At 36.5% G+C, this 18,313-nt stretch overlaps 1 protein-coding gene across 1 annotated transcript; it reads left to right on the forward strand.

Annotated features, from left to right (window-relative positions):
- Positions 1-543: 543 nt before the first annotated feature.
- LOC102236452 (synaptotagmin-9-like) lies at positions 544-18,205 on the forward strand. Its single transcript, XM_005813525.2, has 7 exons — positions 544-1,172; positions 8,658-9,147; positions 9,343-9,898; positions 15,224-15,344; positions 15,442-15,613; positions 15,863-15,992; positions 17,565-18,205. The coding sequence occupies exons 1-7, from the start codon at positions 1,025-1,027 to the stop codon at positions 17,631-17,633; spliced, it is 1,686 nt and encodes a 561-aa protein (XP_005813582.1). The 5' UTR covers positions 544-1,024; the 3' UTR covers positions 17,634-18,205.
- The last annotated feature ends 108 nt before the right edge of the window (positions 18,206-18,313 follow it).

Raw genomic sequence — 18,313 nt, forward strand, 5'->3', positions numbered from 1 at the left:
TTCAGTGGATGTGAAATTGACTAGGCTCCCATGAAAACTGACAGGTGAAGTAAATGCATATAAAGAACAGGACAACAATGTAATAGCGCATATATTGACACCAATTATCCCATGAGAAATATAGAAGGCTGCCTATGGTTGATTATAATTAGACTTCTAGAAGTCAAATCAACACTCTGAAATTCTGAAAATAAATAAAGACAGGAAGATATTAATACATTGTTTCCTGATTAAGTTTAGCTTGTGGGAAAACAACCTTGCCATTTATGTGGCAGAAGATCGTAACATGAAAACATCAATGAAAAGCACAATTTCTCTCAATAACCAACAACTATTCTGTATTCAAGTTTTCCAAGGTAATCTACACGAACAGTATCGCAGATTTTGATGGGTTTTGAGTGGAAAGCGGTTTTGCCAATGAAAGCCTAAAATGATTTCACAACGCGAAAAAAAAAAAGCAGGTTCTGATTGGCCATGTGCAGGAACGTAAAACCACACCAGGCTTGTCAGAGCACTGATCGTTTTATTTATTTATTTTTTATTATTTTGTACTGGTTGTAAAGCTTGCAAATGCGGCTTTCTCGCTGTCGCCTACTCGGAGTTAATGTGTTCAGCTTTTCCCGGGATTCGCATTGTTTCGTAGCTCAAATAAAAATGACTCGCAGACAGAAGTCAGCGTGATGCAAACGATTTATTGCAGCGGGAGTACACGCGCACATTTCAGCACACTGGACAGCGCACGGCGCCGCAGAGGCGGTGCGTGGATTCAACCGGTGGCTTTCAGCAGAGCAGCAGAGTGAGATGAGTGTTTCACTCATTGTTACACACAAGAATACAACTCTTCGTGCTCCACATGTGGGATAGGCTGCTTTATTTTTGGAGCACTTGGACTTGGGATTTTTTCGCCCTTTCCAACAAAGTCCGGCATCGGAAGGCGTGCCGCGTTTCACTCCACAAACCGTGCCGACCAGCGTGGAGTAGGTGCCGACGAGAGACCGTCCATTTATGAGGATGCTGGTGGGAAATGCCTGGAGACAGAGATGACGAGATTTGTCAAAAAGCACTCGAACTCCTGTCAGATCTTTGCTCAAAGGGGGAAGTGCAGAATGAAAACTGTCTGGATTTTATCTACTATTTCCGAGATCTCACCAGACCACGATATTCTGATTCAGGTAAGGCTTTCCTTCAGTGGCGGAGCTGATCAGGAGGGAACGGGCATGTGACTTCTTTCGTTGAAACCGACCGGCGGCATACAGCACGAGCTTTCGGGTTAGAGCATTTACTTGATCATAGTAGATATTTAACCAATAGTCTTGGTTTTTATTTTGTCCCTTAAAGTCATTTACCCGTTGTTAAATCGAAATTTCACTTTATATTTGAAGAAATGTGCTGTTTTTAGTTTGTTTTTGTTTTTTTCCAATTCGTTTATGCGATTCATTTTTGGTACCCACCAGAAGGAAGTATTAAACTAACTTAATTTCTGACTTTGTTTCATATAGTGAAATATACATAATTTATCTTTTCTCTCGGTTGAGTGAGCAGTAGGTCCATTATTTGCCTCTGTTACTCGCAGTTTTAATAGGCTCCTGCTTATTTAAAAGTTTATTTTCCTCTCATGCCTAAAAGTCTCTGCCTTGGAGGAATAAAGTGTTCGCCTGAAACTACATCAGAATCAAAGCCAAATGTTAAGAAATACGATTAGGTTAAATCATTAAGGCTTTGAAGCTATGAAACCTCACCTGACTTGGCTGGTTGAGCGCGCATGCGCACAAAAGCAATTCATAGATCGTGCTGGGCACAATTCCTGCAATCCTCCACAAGCCTATTTTTGTCTATATAGTTTGGGTGATGATTTCTGATTATACAAAAATCGTGCCATTTTAGGTCTTTCTGTGATTCTTTATTTTTACTCTAGTCATTTTTCTCCTTAATTTTCTGTTCTGAGTAAACTCACTCACATCCCCAAATTTAGGATTTGTATGGGCTAACAAGCAGACAGGGAGGTTATTGATCTCAAATCACATGATATTTAATTTTATTTTTCACAAAATCTGGTAGATCTCATCCTGTATGATGCAACAACAGAATGATAAAGTCAGTGGACAGCCATTGGAGCAACCACAGCTCTAAAGAGCTTGGACTAGACTGTGTTAAAAGACTTTTCTAAGTTTGTTTCTCATAAACATGTAAGTTATGTTTTTATACAAATCTTTTTATTGTTAACTACTGGCAACAGTTAATGCCAGTCACTTATTTAGATCAAATTGTCAGACAGGTGCAGCAATATTAAACTATTCAAAGAAATTTGACTTTGCTTCATAGCTATATCTGACATCTTGAAATTGACATCTGTCTCTTTAGGAAGTTCCTACCATTTCTGACACTTCCCCATCATCATCACAACAGTGCTTCTCTCTGGTGCCATTTACAACCTTTCTTAGGAGGTTTGGACTGAGAAGTAATTCAGATGATAAGCTCAAGAGATGCACAGTTCCATGCCACTTGCTAACTGCTGCCGCTAGTATGGTGGAGCTGTGCAGTGAAGGCAGATAGGGGTCCTCTGTGGGGCTGGAGTTTGGGTGGGCTGAAGGTCCAAGATGGAGCTTTGGGTGATGGGAGATGCATTGGATGAGTAAGTATGTAGACACTGTGGAATGGCTACCACAAGAGATTGAAAGATCTTTAATGTTCACAGATCATATGAACAGAGAGCACTGACATTCAGACAAAACACTTTTGAACAACAACATCATGTCTTCTTCTTCAGAATGCTGCCTGCATTGTTTTGACTATAGCTAAAGGCAGGTAAATATGTTTTGAAATGTACTGCAAAATGGTAAAATCTGTTTTTGGACACTACCGAAAAATAAACTAAATATTTCAGTCATGGGTTGTGCATCAGAATTGATCAAATATAACCTCACATTGTTGGTGGTATAACTATTAGAACCATATCCCTTGTCATTCTTGGTTTCATACCAGTGCAAAGATGCCCTGCTGTCATCTCTTTTATCCTGGAGCTGATTTCATTTTCAATATGAACAATCCAATTTTCCATTTCAAATCATAAAGGAAAAATGAAATGTTTCTTGGTTTGCCTCTGAGACCCAGTTTTAAGTATAATAGATTCCCAGAATGAAAACACTGAGCAGGAGATGACCAAAATAGGTTGTCTTATATAAAACGCAGCAATTGTGCAACATTTCTTGCTGCTTTTAAAAGTAGCACACAAACTGCTGCTGTTTGTAATTCCATTACGTTTCTATCTAACCATCAGCCAATGTGTGTTATAGCTTTAAAACTAAGCTTCTGTGAATATGAACACCAAGCAGCAGGTAAGACCAGGAGGAAAGCAATTTAAAATGCAAGAGTCTGTCCCTGGATACTAACTTCTAATTAACAACTGAAAAATCAAGTAATGCTGCTTATTATACATTGAGAAAGCAGCATCTCAGAGCTTACACGTTGCTTTTTCATCTCTTGCTCACCTCCTACACTATTGCACCTCTGAAGGTCTTGTGCTCTAGATTTGGTTCACCTTCTTCATTGTGATGCTGCCTCCAAACCATTCCAGATGTCTGCTGATTCCTTTAAACTAGTCAGTTCTTCAACATTCTGCCAAGCTGGGCTCGATGTCCTCAGATGGCAAATCCCTCAGTTTCTCCCTGATCACACTTACTCTGGTGTTCACAGAATCTCGCAGCACAGAAAGGACAGTTGGTCTAAGTTCTTGTGCTAACTCTTATGACTGTGCCTACACACAGGCTCAACGACATACTTAGCTAATTTGCTGGATTTGATTTCTGAGCTGCAACAAGAAAAAACGAGCTATCCTTTTTTAAAATTTATGACCATGTCCATTATCTTCATGCCAAACAATACACTTATTTCAGGTAGCTTAATTGCTAATTTCATATCATTTTGTGCTCATTGCACTTTTTAAAAAACTGTCTTTGATTAATGGTTCCCAAAAATATAGCCAGATTTAATTTTGTTTCTCAAGGTTGACACAATGTTTATATTTGTAAATGCTAATTAGCATAAACTTAAACAGAAGTAAATGATACATTTCTTCAGTATTATCTCTAAAAACAAAAATTAAAAAGTAAGACCATTGGCTTTGACACATTTGGGAAATATTTAACACGTAATGATTTGTTAATGTTAATTAGAAAAAAACAACAACAACAAAAAACTATTACTATTGATTAAAGTGTCTATCTTCTCCAAATGTCAATTTTCAAAAGTTGCAAGCTCCTTTGACTAGGTCACAGTAGGATAAAAACAAAAGGACCACCCTACTTATTACTAGAGATGTTTAATGGGGTATTTTTTTCAAAATTCTGTGCAAGTCTTCCCCTGGACATATTTATTTTGAATATATGGCACAAATTCCATCTTTTCTCTTTTACAAAAGATAACTTATGGCATCTTGCAGAGTCAGCATAAGAAGGCAGAATGTATGCACCACTGACACCACATATACAAAAATAGACATGGTCAGGTGGATTTGCAGATACTGTCGCTATTAGAAAACACTGTGCAAGAGGGTGGAGTTTTAGAAGATACCTATGTGTTCAGCATAGCTGAATTCAAGGAGCTCTGTCAAAAGCTAAGGCAGACATGCGTGGCCAGCATTTCAATAAATGAACATGATCGCACAATAAAGTTCTGCTGCAAAGTTGAAAAAATTTAATATCTCAGATGGATAGTTGAATGGGAAAATACTACAAGAAGATGTGACATGTTATGATATGATACGATATGAAAAAGACAAGTGCTTTCTAAACTAAGTGACATTTTTTCTGTTTGATTTAAAGAATGGAAAACAAAAGCAGAGACATTTAAATCAAATTCAAGAATCTGCCAGTGTGGCAAAAGTAGGAAGTGGACATTGATGGACGTTGTAGTAGTGCCAAGCAAAAGACGAAACACTGCTGTATAACTAGACCTTAAACAAAGAAAGACTCTAGACCAGCAAGGCGTGTTTGTTCTGTCTGCAAAATAATGATTTTATAGCTGTCAGATTCAGCTCTGTCAGATATAGGCTGATGCTTTCACCTGCACCTATACTAACTACAGGATAAGAGCTCTTTCTTTGATTTGTGAAACTGGAAGTGACTGGTAAGGCAAAAATTCAACCTCAGTGTGTATAAGAAATAAAAAACATGAGAATTTCTACTGCCCTCATAACAGGGATGAATTACATAAAGATTAAATTTTTGCGTTAAGTGGATATCTTGGTTAATTTTCAGTCTTGACAGAGACATATCCATAAAATCAACGGAAATTAATTAATTTAAAACCAATTCATGTCTTATCATAGTCACTATGGGAGTGTATGTGGATAAGTAGAAGTAGTATGTAGGTTACCAGATTAGAGATCAAGACCATCAATACATAAATACCAACCTTGTTGTCAGAAGAAACCACTGTGCATGATATAAAAATGTTGCATACTGTGCAGATTGCAAATATTGTACACATTATTGGTTTAGTCTTACCAAAGACCAAAGCATACATGTCAGCTGAGAATCTTCCAATTGCACACAATCCATCCTGGTAAAACCAGGGGCAGCTACAATAGGAAAAGCAGGTAAATAACAGGAGAGCACTGACTTTGGCAAGGGAGAGTATTGGACTCACCCGGTTGTGAAATTAGTAAAAAAATGAGCCTAACTAATTATACACAAGGGAAAGATGCTTATCTCATGGTCGACCTCTGAATGTTTACATGCATTAAGACACATGCATGTAAACATGCTGTGTCATTCAGACATTCAAACATGTCTGGGATTAATGCACAATGGTTCATATAAAAGTTCCTTCTTCAAATTATCATTACAAGATTGTAGCAGTAGAACAATTAGCTTATCGGAAGACCATTCTATGTATGTGTGACTTTTCACACAGTTGTGTGATGACAGTTGTGAAGACCTCATTACACACCCAATCTCTAGTTAAATTTGAATTTTATAAAAAATAAATTGTGACAATTAAAATAAAATAAAAGCACTATACAAGCAGGGAAACAGCAAAGATTAGTATTTAAGAAAAAATACAAGTAATCTGGGGGTATATTTACTGAATATTAAGGTGAATATGACAATTGAAGTCTGACAAAATAACCAATACAACAAACCAGAGAAGTTCAGTCAAGCATACATACCTATTACCTATATTACCAAATTATCTATACCTTTGGCAGATGCAGGTTTAAAATAATCCTTTAATTTTACTAATATGCTTCATCTGACTAGAGCTACTTTGTGGTAGCCAAGTTTGAGTCTTGACATGAATCTGGTAATCAGTGGAGAGCTAATTAATAGGGTGATGGTAGGAACTCCTTACGATCTCAAAGAAAGGGAGTCTGCCCTCACTAATAATCTCTGTTTTGACAGTAATTCAAATATCATAAAATGAAGTCCACAAATACACTGTGGGCTTAGAATCACTCTGACATGATTTTTCTGTTATGCCTGCTTTTATTCTCCCACACCCACTGGATGTATAGTATATGAATAAAATATATTGAAGTATTTTCCATTTTTTAAAATATTGTAGCCGCAAAGTTTGATGTATTCTATTAGACTTCATGTAATGGATTAATGCAAAGTACTGCATTAATGTGAAGGGGAATGAAAAGATAACAGGGTATCTAAAAGTTTATATAAATTGCATAAAATGTGATGTGGATTTGAAGGATGGGAGTTAATCTGTGCAGTTAAAACAAAAGATAATCTGTTCATTACTCTGGTATTTATCAATACAAATAACACTTTTAATTATCTGATTTAAAACAAGAAATGTTTAGTCTTTTTATATTATTTGTGGGAGTGAAAACATTTGATCTCCATTTTATTCTTTAAACTCACTGGCTGATGGATTCCTCACAGAGCTCTGTGAGATGGTCAGAGTTTAGGATTTTTTCAACCTCACCTTACTCAAATATCTGCTTTCAGCTGTATTGACTTGGTTGCAAAGCTACCAAGACCTAAGTATAATTGATGGCAGAATCATGCTGGGGATGCTTGTCTTCATCATGAAGAGGAAAGCTGGTCGGAATTGGTAGGGTGGATGTAGCTAAATACAGGGCAATCTTGCAAGAAAGCCTGCAAAAGACTTGAGATTAAAGCTGTGATTCAACCACCAGCAAGACAACAAACTTAAACATATATCTAGAGCTTCAGTAGGACGGTTAAGAGCAGTGGTCGCCAAACCAGGCCTTAATGGTCAGAAGCCTCTTTTAAATGAATGGCGATGAACAGTTCTCAATGAGATTCTAATAAGAAAATACAATCATTCAAATCAGGTCTGTTGGAGCAGGGACAATCTGAAATATGCAGGAGAATGAACCCTGAGCACAAGGGTTAGGCTCACCGCTATTTGCATACTAAGAGATTGGAATAGGCTGCTCAAAATCCAATCCTTTAATTCATTTAAGAATTTGTGGCAAGACCTAAAAGGTGGTATTTATAGATCATCTTCATTGAATATGGCCGAGCTATTTTGCAAAACGTCTTAAAATTTTTTTTATAGTAGCAGGAGGCAGTTCTGCACAGTATCAACTGGAACAGATAAATAGAAATATAAGGCATACTATTCAAACTTTTCTATGTAAAAACTGCATATAATTTCTTTCATCTTCAAAACTGTGCAGTTCTGTGGGTCGACCTTTACATCAAATCCCAATAAATTGAATAGAAGACTGTGGCTGTAATGCACTTTTGCACTTTTTGTGCAAAGAGGTTCAAGGGGTTCTTATAATTTGACAGTGCTAAGTGCAAAATATTAGAAAATGTACAATTGTTGTGATCTGTGTTTTTCTGTATGTTTATTTTGAGTTTCTGTGTCTTCTGAGTCTCCTTGTTGTCCTGTCTTCCCCTTGATTGTTCCCAGGTGTGTCTCGTTCCCTGATTACCTCCTGTGTATTTAATGTCACCTGTGTCTCTGCATCTCTGCCGGGTCCTTGTCAGTTCTGTCTAGTGTCGAACCTGTCTTCATTGTTGTTCATTCGTATCACCAGTTGCTACCAGTGTTGAGTCTTAGCTTTCGCTCAGTTGTGCTGCCTGGTCGTTGGACTGTTTGTATCTGGACATTTTCACCATCAAAGATTCGTTATTCACTTCTACCTAGGTCTACAGCGTCCTGCCTCACCATCTACACCGCACTTCATGACAATAATTAATGTTTGCAGATACTTTTGTTTAAAAAAACATTTGCTGCAAAGAAATCAATCTTAAACAATTTATATGTTAATTATGCTGTCATACGTAAACACTGCTACATCCTTTGAGAATAGAAGCATTTTTATGCACCATACACCAGAGTTTAAAGTCTTAAGAGAAAAAAAAATCCTGTCAAAATGTTCAAACTGAACCCCAATGAACTAAAAAAAGTCAAATAAAGCTAAAGTCTAAGAACATTTATTTGGTAATTCATAATTAGCACATTACTGTATCTGTTCTGTGTAATTTAGAAACAAAAACTATCTTGAAATATCTGTCGGAAGATAATGTGTTTGTATTAAGAATTGATAATATTCTTACTTTTCTCCTATTGTTCTACGATAGCAATGGTGTAGGTTTAGCAATAAGCAAAATTACAAGTAAAATCTCAATTTAATTTTGATTTCTTTTCACTTGTCATCTTTTCAGATATATCAGTGAGTCTACTCTCACTAGTGGTTACTGCCTGTGGATTGGCACTATTTGGGGTTTCCCTCTTTGTCTCCTGGAAACTCTGCTGGATACCATGGAGGGAGCGAGGACTTTCACCCACAACAAAGGAGGCTCAAGGGCACATAAACCCCACCATGAGCCCTCTGCCCACACAGCCTGCACCCCAACAGCCAGTTTACACTGCCGTCGACCCTCCGATGCACAACCGCCGTAAGTCTTCACATTGTTCTGTCGCCAAAGAGCCTACACCCGTAGCCTCTATTGTGTCAGTGGAGGCTCCCATGACTCCCGTGTCACCTCCACCTGTGGTGCTGGCCACACCAGAGGCAGCTATGAAGATAAGCCACACATCCCCGGACATACCACTGGATGCTCAGAGTAAAACTCGGGAAAACGGAGTTCACACAAACCCTCGAATGCAGAGGCAGACAACAGAACCAGCACCAGGTGGTTGCTCAGAAATGGGGTAGGTATTGGTTTTCCTAATATTCACAAATAAGACGTATTCCTGTTCTGAGAGTCCAGCCTTTCCATGATCTTGAATGTTACTACTCATATGTCTCTCTTAACAAAATAAAAGAAAAAAAGTTTAATCTTACTGCCGTTGATTATTTTTGATGTAGTCTGACTTTAACTATTTCTTTGCCTTTTTTCTCCTCAGTCAAGGTTCCATTCGCAGACATATCAACCTCTCTAACCCAGATTTCAATGTGGCACAGTTCCAAAGACAGGATTCCCTTACTGGAATGGGTCTTGGCCTTGGCCGCCTCAAACCCGAGCTGTACAAGCAACGCTCACTTGAGGGGGATGAGGGCAGTCGCAGAGGTGGGGGCTGTGGGCGCCTCCATTTTATTCTTAAATTTGACTGCGACTTGGAACAATTAATAGTTAAAATCCACAAAGCAGAGGACCTCCCAGCCAAGGATTTCTCTGGTACCTCTGATCCTTATGTTAAGATCTACCTGCTGCCTGATCGGAAGACTAAACACCAGACCAAGGTGCACCGCAAGACGCTCAACCCTGTGTTTGACGAGGTCTTCCTGTTCCCTGTGGCCTACTCTGAGCTTCCCACACGAAAGCTGCATTTCAGCATCTATGACTTCGACCGCTTTTCACGCCATGATATCATCGGTCAAGTAGTGGTAGACAACTTCCTGGATCTGGCAGATTTTCCCAGGGAGACAAAACTCTGCCGTGAAATCCAATATGTCTCCTCGGTAAGTCATTTCAGGTACTCATTTTGTTCCATGACTATAGAAATGAAAAGTAAAAGAAAAAACGTATGTTTTATCTTGGTTCATTAGAGTTTGTTTTTTTTATATTTTTCTTTTCAAGCAGTTGAATTCTCATTTCTTCATTAAACACTTGTTCTCTGAGGTTCTTTGTGGTGTGAAGAAGCATAAAATCATTGTCTGCTTTTCCCTTTGCATTACAATTAGGTTGACTAGTCATTGTAACAACAGAAAAGATAAATATTTGAAAGGAAAAACAACCAGCACACAGTAGCCTTCAGATGCCTATCTAATACAATCTTTTACAATGTTCACAGTTGCCAGACATATGACTCATTTTAGTCTGGGTCTGCAGCTATTTCTCTTTCTGCTGAAACTAGCCGAAAGACAAAAAATTCACAAGACTTTTGAGAAAATCAACAAGGTTAAAAAGCATTTCCCACATCAGGTTTATTGTAGTTGTGCTTGTGTCTATTTTAAAAGGTGACAAAATTATAATGTGAGATTATTTAAGGATCACAGCTGCTATTTTATTCGACAAGTATTATCAAAGATGGGATTTTTTTCATTTAAACTTCTTATTCCTCATGTATCTAAATATAGAAAAGAACACCAAGCATCATCACTACGGTTTTGTGGCTCATTTCATTTTTGGGTTAATGCTGAATGTATACTCTGAGACTAAACATGTCTAACAAATAAGTTAACTTTTTCTTGCTTAATGAAAGACGATGTGGGGAGATTTATGTTTTCTATGTTTGTCCTTTCTTTGTAAAGCATTTTTGAATGTCCTAAACAGTATTATATGTTTGTCCTAAGGTTTTGTCATAAGAGGCTTATAGTGTCAGTATTGGAGAATATTTTAAATGAAGTATCTTTCTTGAGCCTTTTCTGCAGCAGATTGATTGGCTTCCTTGTCAACCTGAGATACAGCATGAGAGTCACAATTGTCTTCACTGACAGTAATGTTATAATAATTATTAGTACTATTGCTTCTATATTTTGTTTTGAAATACTTTACTGTGGTAGTGAAATTATTATTTGCATTAAATGAACAATCAGCTATATAACTTTCTTTTTTTTATTCATGCCATGGCCTTAGCCTTTTAGTCCCTTAAGTCCTTGAATTAAAAAAAATGTGAATAGATTTAAGGGCTCCAGGCTTCAGCTTTAACATCAGTGACTCACAGTAAGAAGGTCTCAGTTTGAAAGCTGGCAACACAAACTTTGCGGAGTTTACACATTCCCACTGTGCATGGGTGGACTTTCTTCATGTACTCTGGTTATGCCCTAAAGTCTTTATACATGTGACTTAGTTAAACACAAAAGAACAAACATTACCCCTAAGTGTAAGTGTATGCCTTATGTGTCTTTGTGTTGACCCTGCAATGGAAAGGAACTTATTTTGTGTAAAGCCCATCATTTCTCTCTTTTGGGCTCCAGAAAGGATAATGAGTTTTGCGAAACTGTTCTAGTTTGTTGTTGAATTGATAACTAAAAAAAAGACAATAGTTGACCAGAGATGCATCTTTTTTAACCAGTCATGCAATTAGTCAACATAGGAAGTTTTTTTTCTGCTCTAAATAGCCTAAATCTTCACATAACTAAGAGTAATCTCCAGCTACCTTAGAGAGTGAATTGCTTGCTGAGCCTCAACAGATTTTCTGGAAGAATCCAAATGAGAGGAAATCATGTTTGAGGAAAGACACAAACTGGGTTTGGTAGTTTTTCTTCAAAGCTACAGAGCAATGTAAACTTAGAGTTTTATGTTTGAGTCAATATTAAAAGATTTGAGGATACACACCTCCAAGAAAGGCCCATTTCACTTGCTGAGCTCAAGTAGAGCTGCAGCTAAATGTCTACCTGACTAAGAGAACTTCCTTTAACAATTTTGAGTAAAGAGGAAGTTATCTACAGTAAAATAATATTTTAGTTAAGCAGCATCTTCACCTGATTTCAGAAAAAATACACCTTTCATTATAGTTTCAATTTATAGAAAGCATGAGTAAATGATGCTATTATAATTATTACAACCAGTTTTGATCATTTTGTTGAGGTATTTTACTAACTAACTAACTTTACCAATACCCACAATTCCCAATGAAATTAGCCATATGGTCTGCAGTTGTACCCTTTTATCAAATACATTGCTATCTGTAACAATATTGCAGAAACAGTTGTTGCACTGCAGCAGTGAAGAAATGAGAGCACACATGCAGTCACGGTTCTTCGTATTTTGTAAAGTGTATGAATCATACTCACAATCCTGTAGATTTTGGGGCACCCTTAAAGAAATGTAGATCATGATGCCCAATTACCCTAAGCTAATGGCAAGTTTATGCAATCAAATAAGAAGTAAGAAGGCCTCACTTTGAATGCAAACAGACAAAACTAGTTTGAGCTTAATAATTAATAAATACTATACATTACGTCAGTAACATTTTAAATTTATTACCATGTGAAAGAGAAGAGTGACGGAATAGATAAAGTTGTCACAAATCAACAGAGAAAAAGAGGCACAGACATTATTCTGTCGGCATGCTGAAGATAGAGACTTCACAGGAATATCGACAAAAGTATTGATATTTTTGAGCAAACTACCAGCTTATGGTTGTTTTGTGGATCAATGCCTCCACTTATGCCCTTGATTAATTGTTAGTCAATGTTGTCCATTTAGAGCAGAAACCCATGAGAAAGGTGGATGATGAGAACCAGTGATTCACAGAATCCAACATCCTCCATTCTCACACTTTTCTTTCACACTCCCAGTACTCAGAGAAACCAGATACAGCTCACAGGCTGTATGCCTTGTCTGAGCACAGACTGTAAGACATGCACAAATGCTTGTGTCCACAAAATCTGCACAGAAGTCTCTCAGAAATTGGTACAATATACAAAGGTAGGGCATTCAGTAACTACTGCACCACAGATGATTGGGTATAAATGATGGAATTTTCTTTAAGCCGCATTGCCAGAGGGAGGGACCATACTGTTTGTTTTGTTGCCAGATTGGTCTCGTTAAGCTCCACAGCAGAAGCAGAATGTATATTGATGGGAGAACATGTGTTATTTTCTGATATTGAGAATGGCACTGGTAATAAAAACAAATGCTACGTAATGCTTTTATTGCTTAAGGGGATTTGAATTTGATTTCTTTTTGATGATTTTAGCTTTTCAGCTTCATGTAATGAAGGATAATGTGCCACAGATGGTAAATTCAGAACAACAATAAATCTAATATTGTCAAAAAACTTCTGCATTTGATTTCTAAGCTGGATCCTAGAGCAGATTTTGAAATTGTTAACCTGTGTGCATTTTGATGATGCATGTTGACGGTGGGACATGAAGCATGTAAGACCCGCAGGTCCTTTGAGGGATCTTGACCATACTACGTCAATAGATAAATAAATAATCCTTGGTTGTGTTTGATTATTAATTTATGATTATACAAGATTCATGCTGAGACATATGCCCTTGTGTACGGTTAGTGGTATATTTCTTTTTTCTTGCCTTATATTGTAACACTCGAGTATTTATAATTTCTGAATACAAATATATCATAGAAAGTAATCTCAACCATTGTATGAGCACCCATCAAATTAAACATAAAAACTGTCTCAAGAACCTCTAACGCTATGACAGTCCTAGGTAAACCTAATTGTAAATGTTGGACTGAAAATGTTTTTATGCTTGCACCTATTGTTTTAAATAATGAATTTACAGTTGGTCCTCATTTCAGGTTGTCTCTTGGTCATCAATTGCTGAAGAATTGCTGTGAATTATTCTAAAGCCTAATTTAACACAGTTGTGCAGTATTTATACTTGCTGAAAATATTATTTAAATATCTGAAATGTATAAATTTCAACTGCTTTAATTATAAAGGATATTTGCCCCACTTTATACATAAATATGTATTACATATCTATTGTTGTATTCATAGCATATGGATGGCACCATTTCATGTTAAATCTCCACTTGTATCAAATAGGAAGCGTGTTTATTTGAACTCTTTGCATCTTGCAGAGTTCAGTATGAGAGACATCTGTGTGGTAATTATTGTGAAGCTACAGCTAAATTGAGCAAGCCATTACACAACCATGTTCAACAATCTTAAGTTAATAAATCACAAGAACCCTTTTACTTTCACAGGAGAAAACAAGCATATCTGTTAGAGCCGCATCAATAAGTAAAACCAAACATACTCAGATACTGAAGGTAATTACTGGCACATCCTGGCAGAAACAGTGAACAGAAACCATATTTACTGTGCATAACATTACCATGTCAAACAATTATTTGTATGCAGGTAACTGGTGGGTAGCATTACTCATGAAAAGCAAATTTTCTACTTTTACTGGCTTAGTTTGACCTCTGATTGCATCAAATAAAGATTCTTCATCAGACTCAAATCCTAGACCTTGTGTCTGAGTTGAGTCTTGAGTCTTTACAGTGTGAAATCAAGTCGGTAAATTAAGTTTTTGCAAATTAAGTGACTTTTGTTTAAGTCACAGATTTGAGGCTCCTCTGGTAGTGATGCTTTATGTGAATGTTTCTTCCCAGCTAAGATTGCATTACTGTTCAGATAGTGTCTTTGCTTCTCTATCACTAATTCAAAAAAAATAAAAGGATTATCGTTTTATCAATGATAAACCTTGAGTATAGGTCATTTGGTGTGCATAGATTTGGAGAATGTGTTTAAATTCCTCTACTTTATGAAAACCCTGTTGGCATAGAGAAAACTTGCAATGATCACAAAACAATAACTCTGGAATCACATAGTAAAATGCTGCACTGCTCTGTCACACATATTTGGTTTCAATATATTTTATGTTTTTAATTTTTTTTCACTCTCATAAAGATGCACACACATAAGATTACACAGACTGGATATACTTTACCACTGAAATTTTAAAACATTTGCAAGGTGTAACATTATTGTCAGCATGAACAGCTGGATGGGTAGATGGATGTCCACAACATTTAAATGTTTAAGGGGCTGACATTTTATAAAATTAAACAAACACATCAATAACTCCAGAAGAGATTGTAGTGTAGGAGTAGTGCTCACCACACATTTTGTCTGCTGCCGTGGTTCTCACTTCTTGGTGGAGCTATTTTCAGTGCAGGCGATAAGTGAGCTGCATCTAAGCAGAAGTCTGCATTCTAGCTGAAATATGGGAGGGTTTTATCTGAGCCAAAAGTCAAGACACTCCTGCTGTTCTTCCTCAGTTTTGGCTCCAGTGCAAAAAGGAATAACAAACGAAGATTCAAACTGATGTGAGAGTAAATGTGTCTCTGATGTCTTTTAGGATAACGTGGACCTTGGGGATTTGATGTTCTCCCTCTGCTACTTGCCTACAGCAGGCCGATTGACCATCACCATGATACAGGCTTGCAATCTTAAGGCCATGGATATAACTGGTGCATCAGGTAAATGAAATAAGACCTTGTCAATCCATAGAAAGTTGCATTGCTGTTCAGGAAAGAAATAAATGCATAACGTAAACATTTCTCTGTCTTTAAAAAGATCCGTATGTGAAGGTTTCTCTGATGTGTGAGGGTCGGAGACTGAAGAAAAGGAAGACATCTACGAAAAGAAACACCTTGAACCCAGTCTATAACGAGGCTATTGTCTTTGATGTCCTTCCAGAAAACATTGAGCAGATCAGCCTTTTAATAGCAGTGATGGACTATGATCGGTTAGCTTACAACTTACACCATATGGCTACCTGTCATTAATAATTATAACAAAATAAACAGATAAACATACACTGAAACCTTTTTTAGGGAATATGTAAGCTATGGTTTAAACACTGAACATTTTTAACAATCTTAACACTTTCCTTTCAGAAAATTTTCTCATTAAGAACGTAACATGGCATTGACCCAGAATGCAAGGCAAGCTTAGATTACATTCTTTCTCTTCTTTCTTCCTCCTGCGCCTGTAGTGTGGGTCATAATGAGGTCATTGGTGTGTGTCGAGTCGGCAATGATGCAGACAGCCTCGGTCGAGAACACTGGAGTGAAATGCTCACATATCCACGGAAACCTGTCGCCCACTGGCATCCTCTTGTTGAGGTGAGTTGGCTTTTCTATAATGGATGTGACAGCTGTTTCCAGGCATGGATGACTGACCAGTTTTCAAACGCAAAGATTTGTTGTTGGGTTTTTTTCCAGTTGTTTTTTACTAACCATTTCAAAACTGGGATCTTCCATAAAACCTTGACAGATTTAAAACTTCAACTTATAAAAAGATAGAAATACTTCCTAGTTTTTCACAAATAAAACCAAAAAAGTCGTCTGTTTGCTTGTCTACATAAGTTGAGAACAAAAAAAGCATCTTCTCTCTAAAAAAGCATAGAGAAGATGCTTTTTTACATACTGTTATTTAGTTTGTATTTAAATAAATTAGATGTCTTTGGAACAATGGTCTTAAGACACAAGAGCCCAAAGTGGAAACATAAACCACATGCACTTACTAGAATACTAAAGTACGTGTAAAGGTAAACAAGGCCGTTTGTCCTAAAGCTGATTCCAGTCATACAGCAGTTTAATGACGCTCAGGACATCTTCAAATCTGCAACAGAAAGTATGATAAAGAAAAGTTGCTGTAGTGCCATGGTTGTAGAAATATCTGCAAAAATAAATGCCTGGAAACCACAATAAAAGAAAACATTATTGTACACATTGTAACAGTTTTGCTATGCAGAGGCTGATTACATTATAAAAAAAGTTATTTAATTTTGTTGTCTCAGAAGTTGGTCCTACAAATGATTAAACCATGTGGTTTTGTCCCAAGATTTGTATATTATTGAGTCATTTCTTTTTCAAGAAGAGAAGTCATAATTTAAATACATTCCGGTTTTAACACGACATAAAATTAATGTTCAGATATGTATCAAATTTGACAAAAATAGGACACTGTTTTTCTCTAGGAATAATAAGTATAAAATTAAAAAAACTATTACCTCAAATAACAACCATTTCCACATGAGAAGTAGGAACTCCTAGACGGTTGAGAATAAAGTGATTATAAAGTCTGAACCTGAGTAGGAAAAGAAAAGAAATGATAATTGAGTTTCATTCACCTTCAGCAATTCAATGCAGACAACTTTCTTGTACCATTGAAAAACATCAAAGATTAGCAGCAAAAAAACAAAAACTAAGACATCCTAGAAATCACAACAAATAGTACTGTATTTTTCTACATCCTCAGCAGCTGCTGTATTTTGAATCTTGTGTAGAAACCAAATATTAACCCAAGTTTTATTTTCATTTCCACAAATCACTCATTCTCACAAAAATCTTGTCCCACCTGGTGGTGCATATTTATGCATTCACATCCCACATAGACCATTTTATCTTGAAAATATTTCATCCTTTCACTTGTAGATGTCAGTCAGAATAGAAAGTTGATTTAAAAAAAAGGATAAAGGCTAAACTTTGCTGCTATGTTTTACTACCCAATTCCGTGCTGGTGGTAAGTTATTTCGTATGTTCAAAAACAAAAATTTGCATATAAAATAAATGTGCTTTTTCTCATTATCTATCTGTTTCTATGAGTTATTTGTGTATATAATTTTCTTAATTTGTTTACTTGTTCATTAATTCATTTTTGTGTGTTTATTTTTTCACTTCTGTTTATTACAGTACCAGGGGACTACAAGTAGTAGCCAAGGAGGATCTTGTAATTCCCTCAAAGCTCCTCCTTCTCCGTAGCCTTCAGCAAAAATTTAAATGAAACTACTGATCAACCTGAAGCTCTTGCTGAGTAATGCTGAATGTTGTTCAAAAATGGTTTTAATAAAATTAATGCAGGCATTTAGTAACAACTATGGAAAGGAGAGATGCACACTGTCTTATGTTGCATGTAGAATGATTGCAAGAATGGATGTTTTGTTTTTTATGATGTTTCATTAGAAAAACAGGTGTATGCAGACATTTTAAGTCTGTGCAATTCCTGCGTTTATACAGACTATACTGTTATTTATTTTTACATAGTCTTGGTACTTGTTTTAATAAAGTGAGTCTGTACTTGCAAGATGTACTTAAAACCATTTGAACTGCCATGCCATTTCTTTTGTTCTATTTGGTGTTGACTTGGTGCATGAGGTCATGGTTTGGTGGGAAATCTCTTAGTTTGTTTGCTTCTGTTTCTATTTTTACAATGCAGTGTGTTGCTTTGTCTGTTGATGTGAAGTAACGGTTAATTTACATACAATGTATATGTGAGCAAAACTATGTTGAATGTTGGAAATAAATAGTGTCGAATAAAAGTAACTGGAGCCTTTTTTGCTGAGTTGTCATATTATTAAATTCCACAAAGAAGAAGAAGAATATCTATCTATCTATCTATCTATCTATCTATCTATCTATCTATCTATCTATCTATCTATCTA

Source organism: Xiphophorus maculatus, chromosome 4, assembly GCF_002775205.1.
Source record: "Xiphophorus maculatus strain JP 163 A chromosome 4, X_maculatus-5.0-male, whole genome shotgun sequence".
In the NCBI taxonomy this organism is placed as follows: domain Eukaryota; kingdom Metazoa; phylum Chordata; class Actinopteri; order Cyprinodontiformes; family Poeciliidae; genus Xiphophorus; species Xiphophorus maculatus.

Bases quoted from the DNA above. Each gene is read 5' to 3' on its own strand.
- LOC102236452 (XM_005813525.2), top strand. From the start codon at position 1,025: ATGCCTGGAGACAGAGATGACGAGATTTGTCAAAAAGCACTCGAACTC. The intron at 9,148-9,342 runs GTAGGTATTGGT...TTTTCTCCTCAG, and splicing joins GGTGGTTGCTCAGAAATGGG to TCAAGGTTCCATTCGCAGAC. The intron at 15,345-15,441 runs GTAAATGAAATA...GTCTTTAAAAAG, and splicing joins GGATATAACTGGTGCATCAG to ATCCGTATGTGAAGGTTTCT.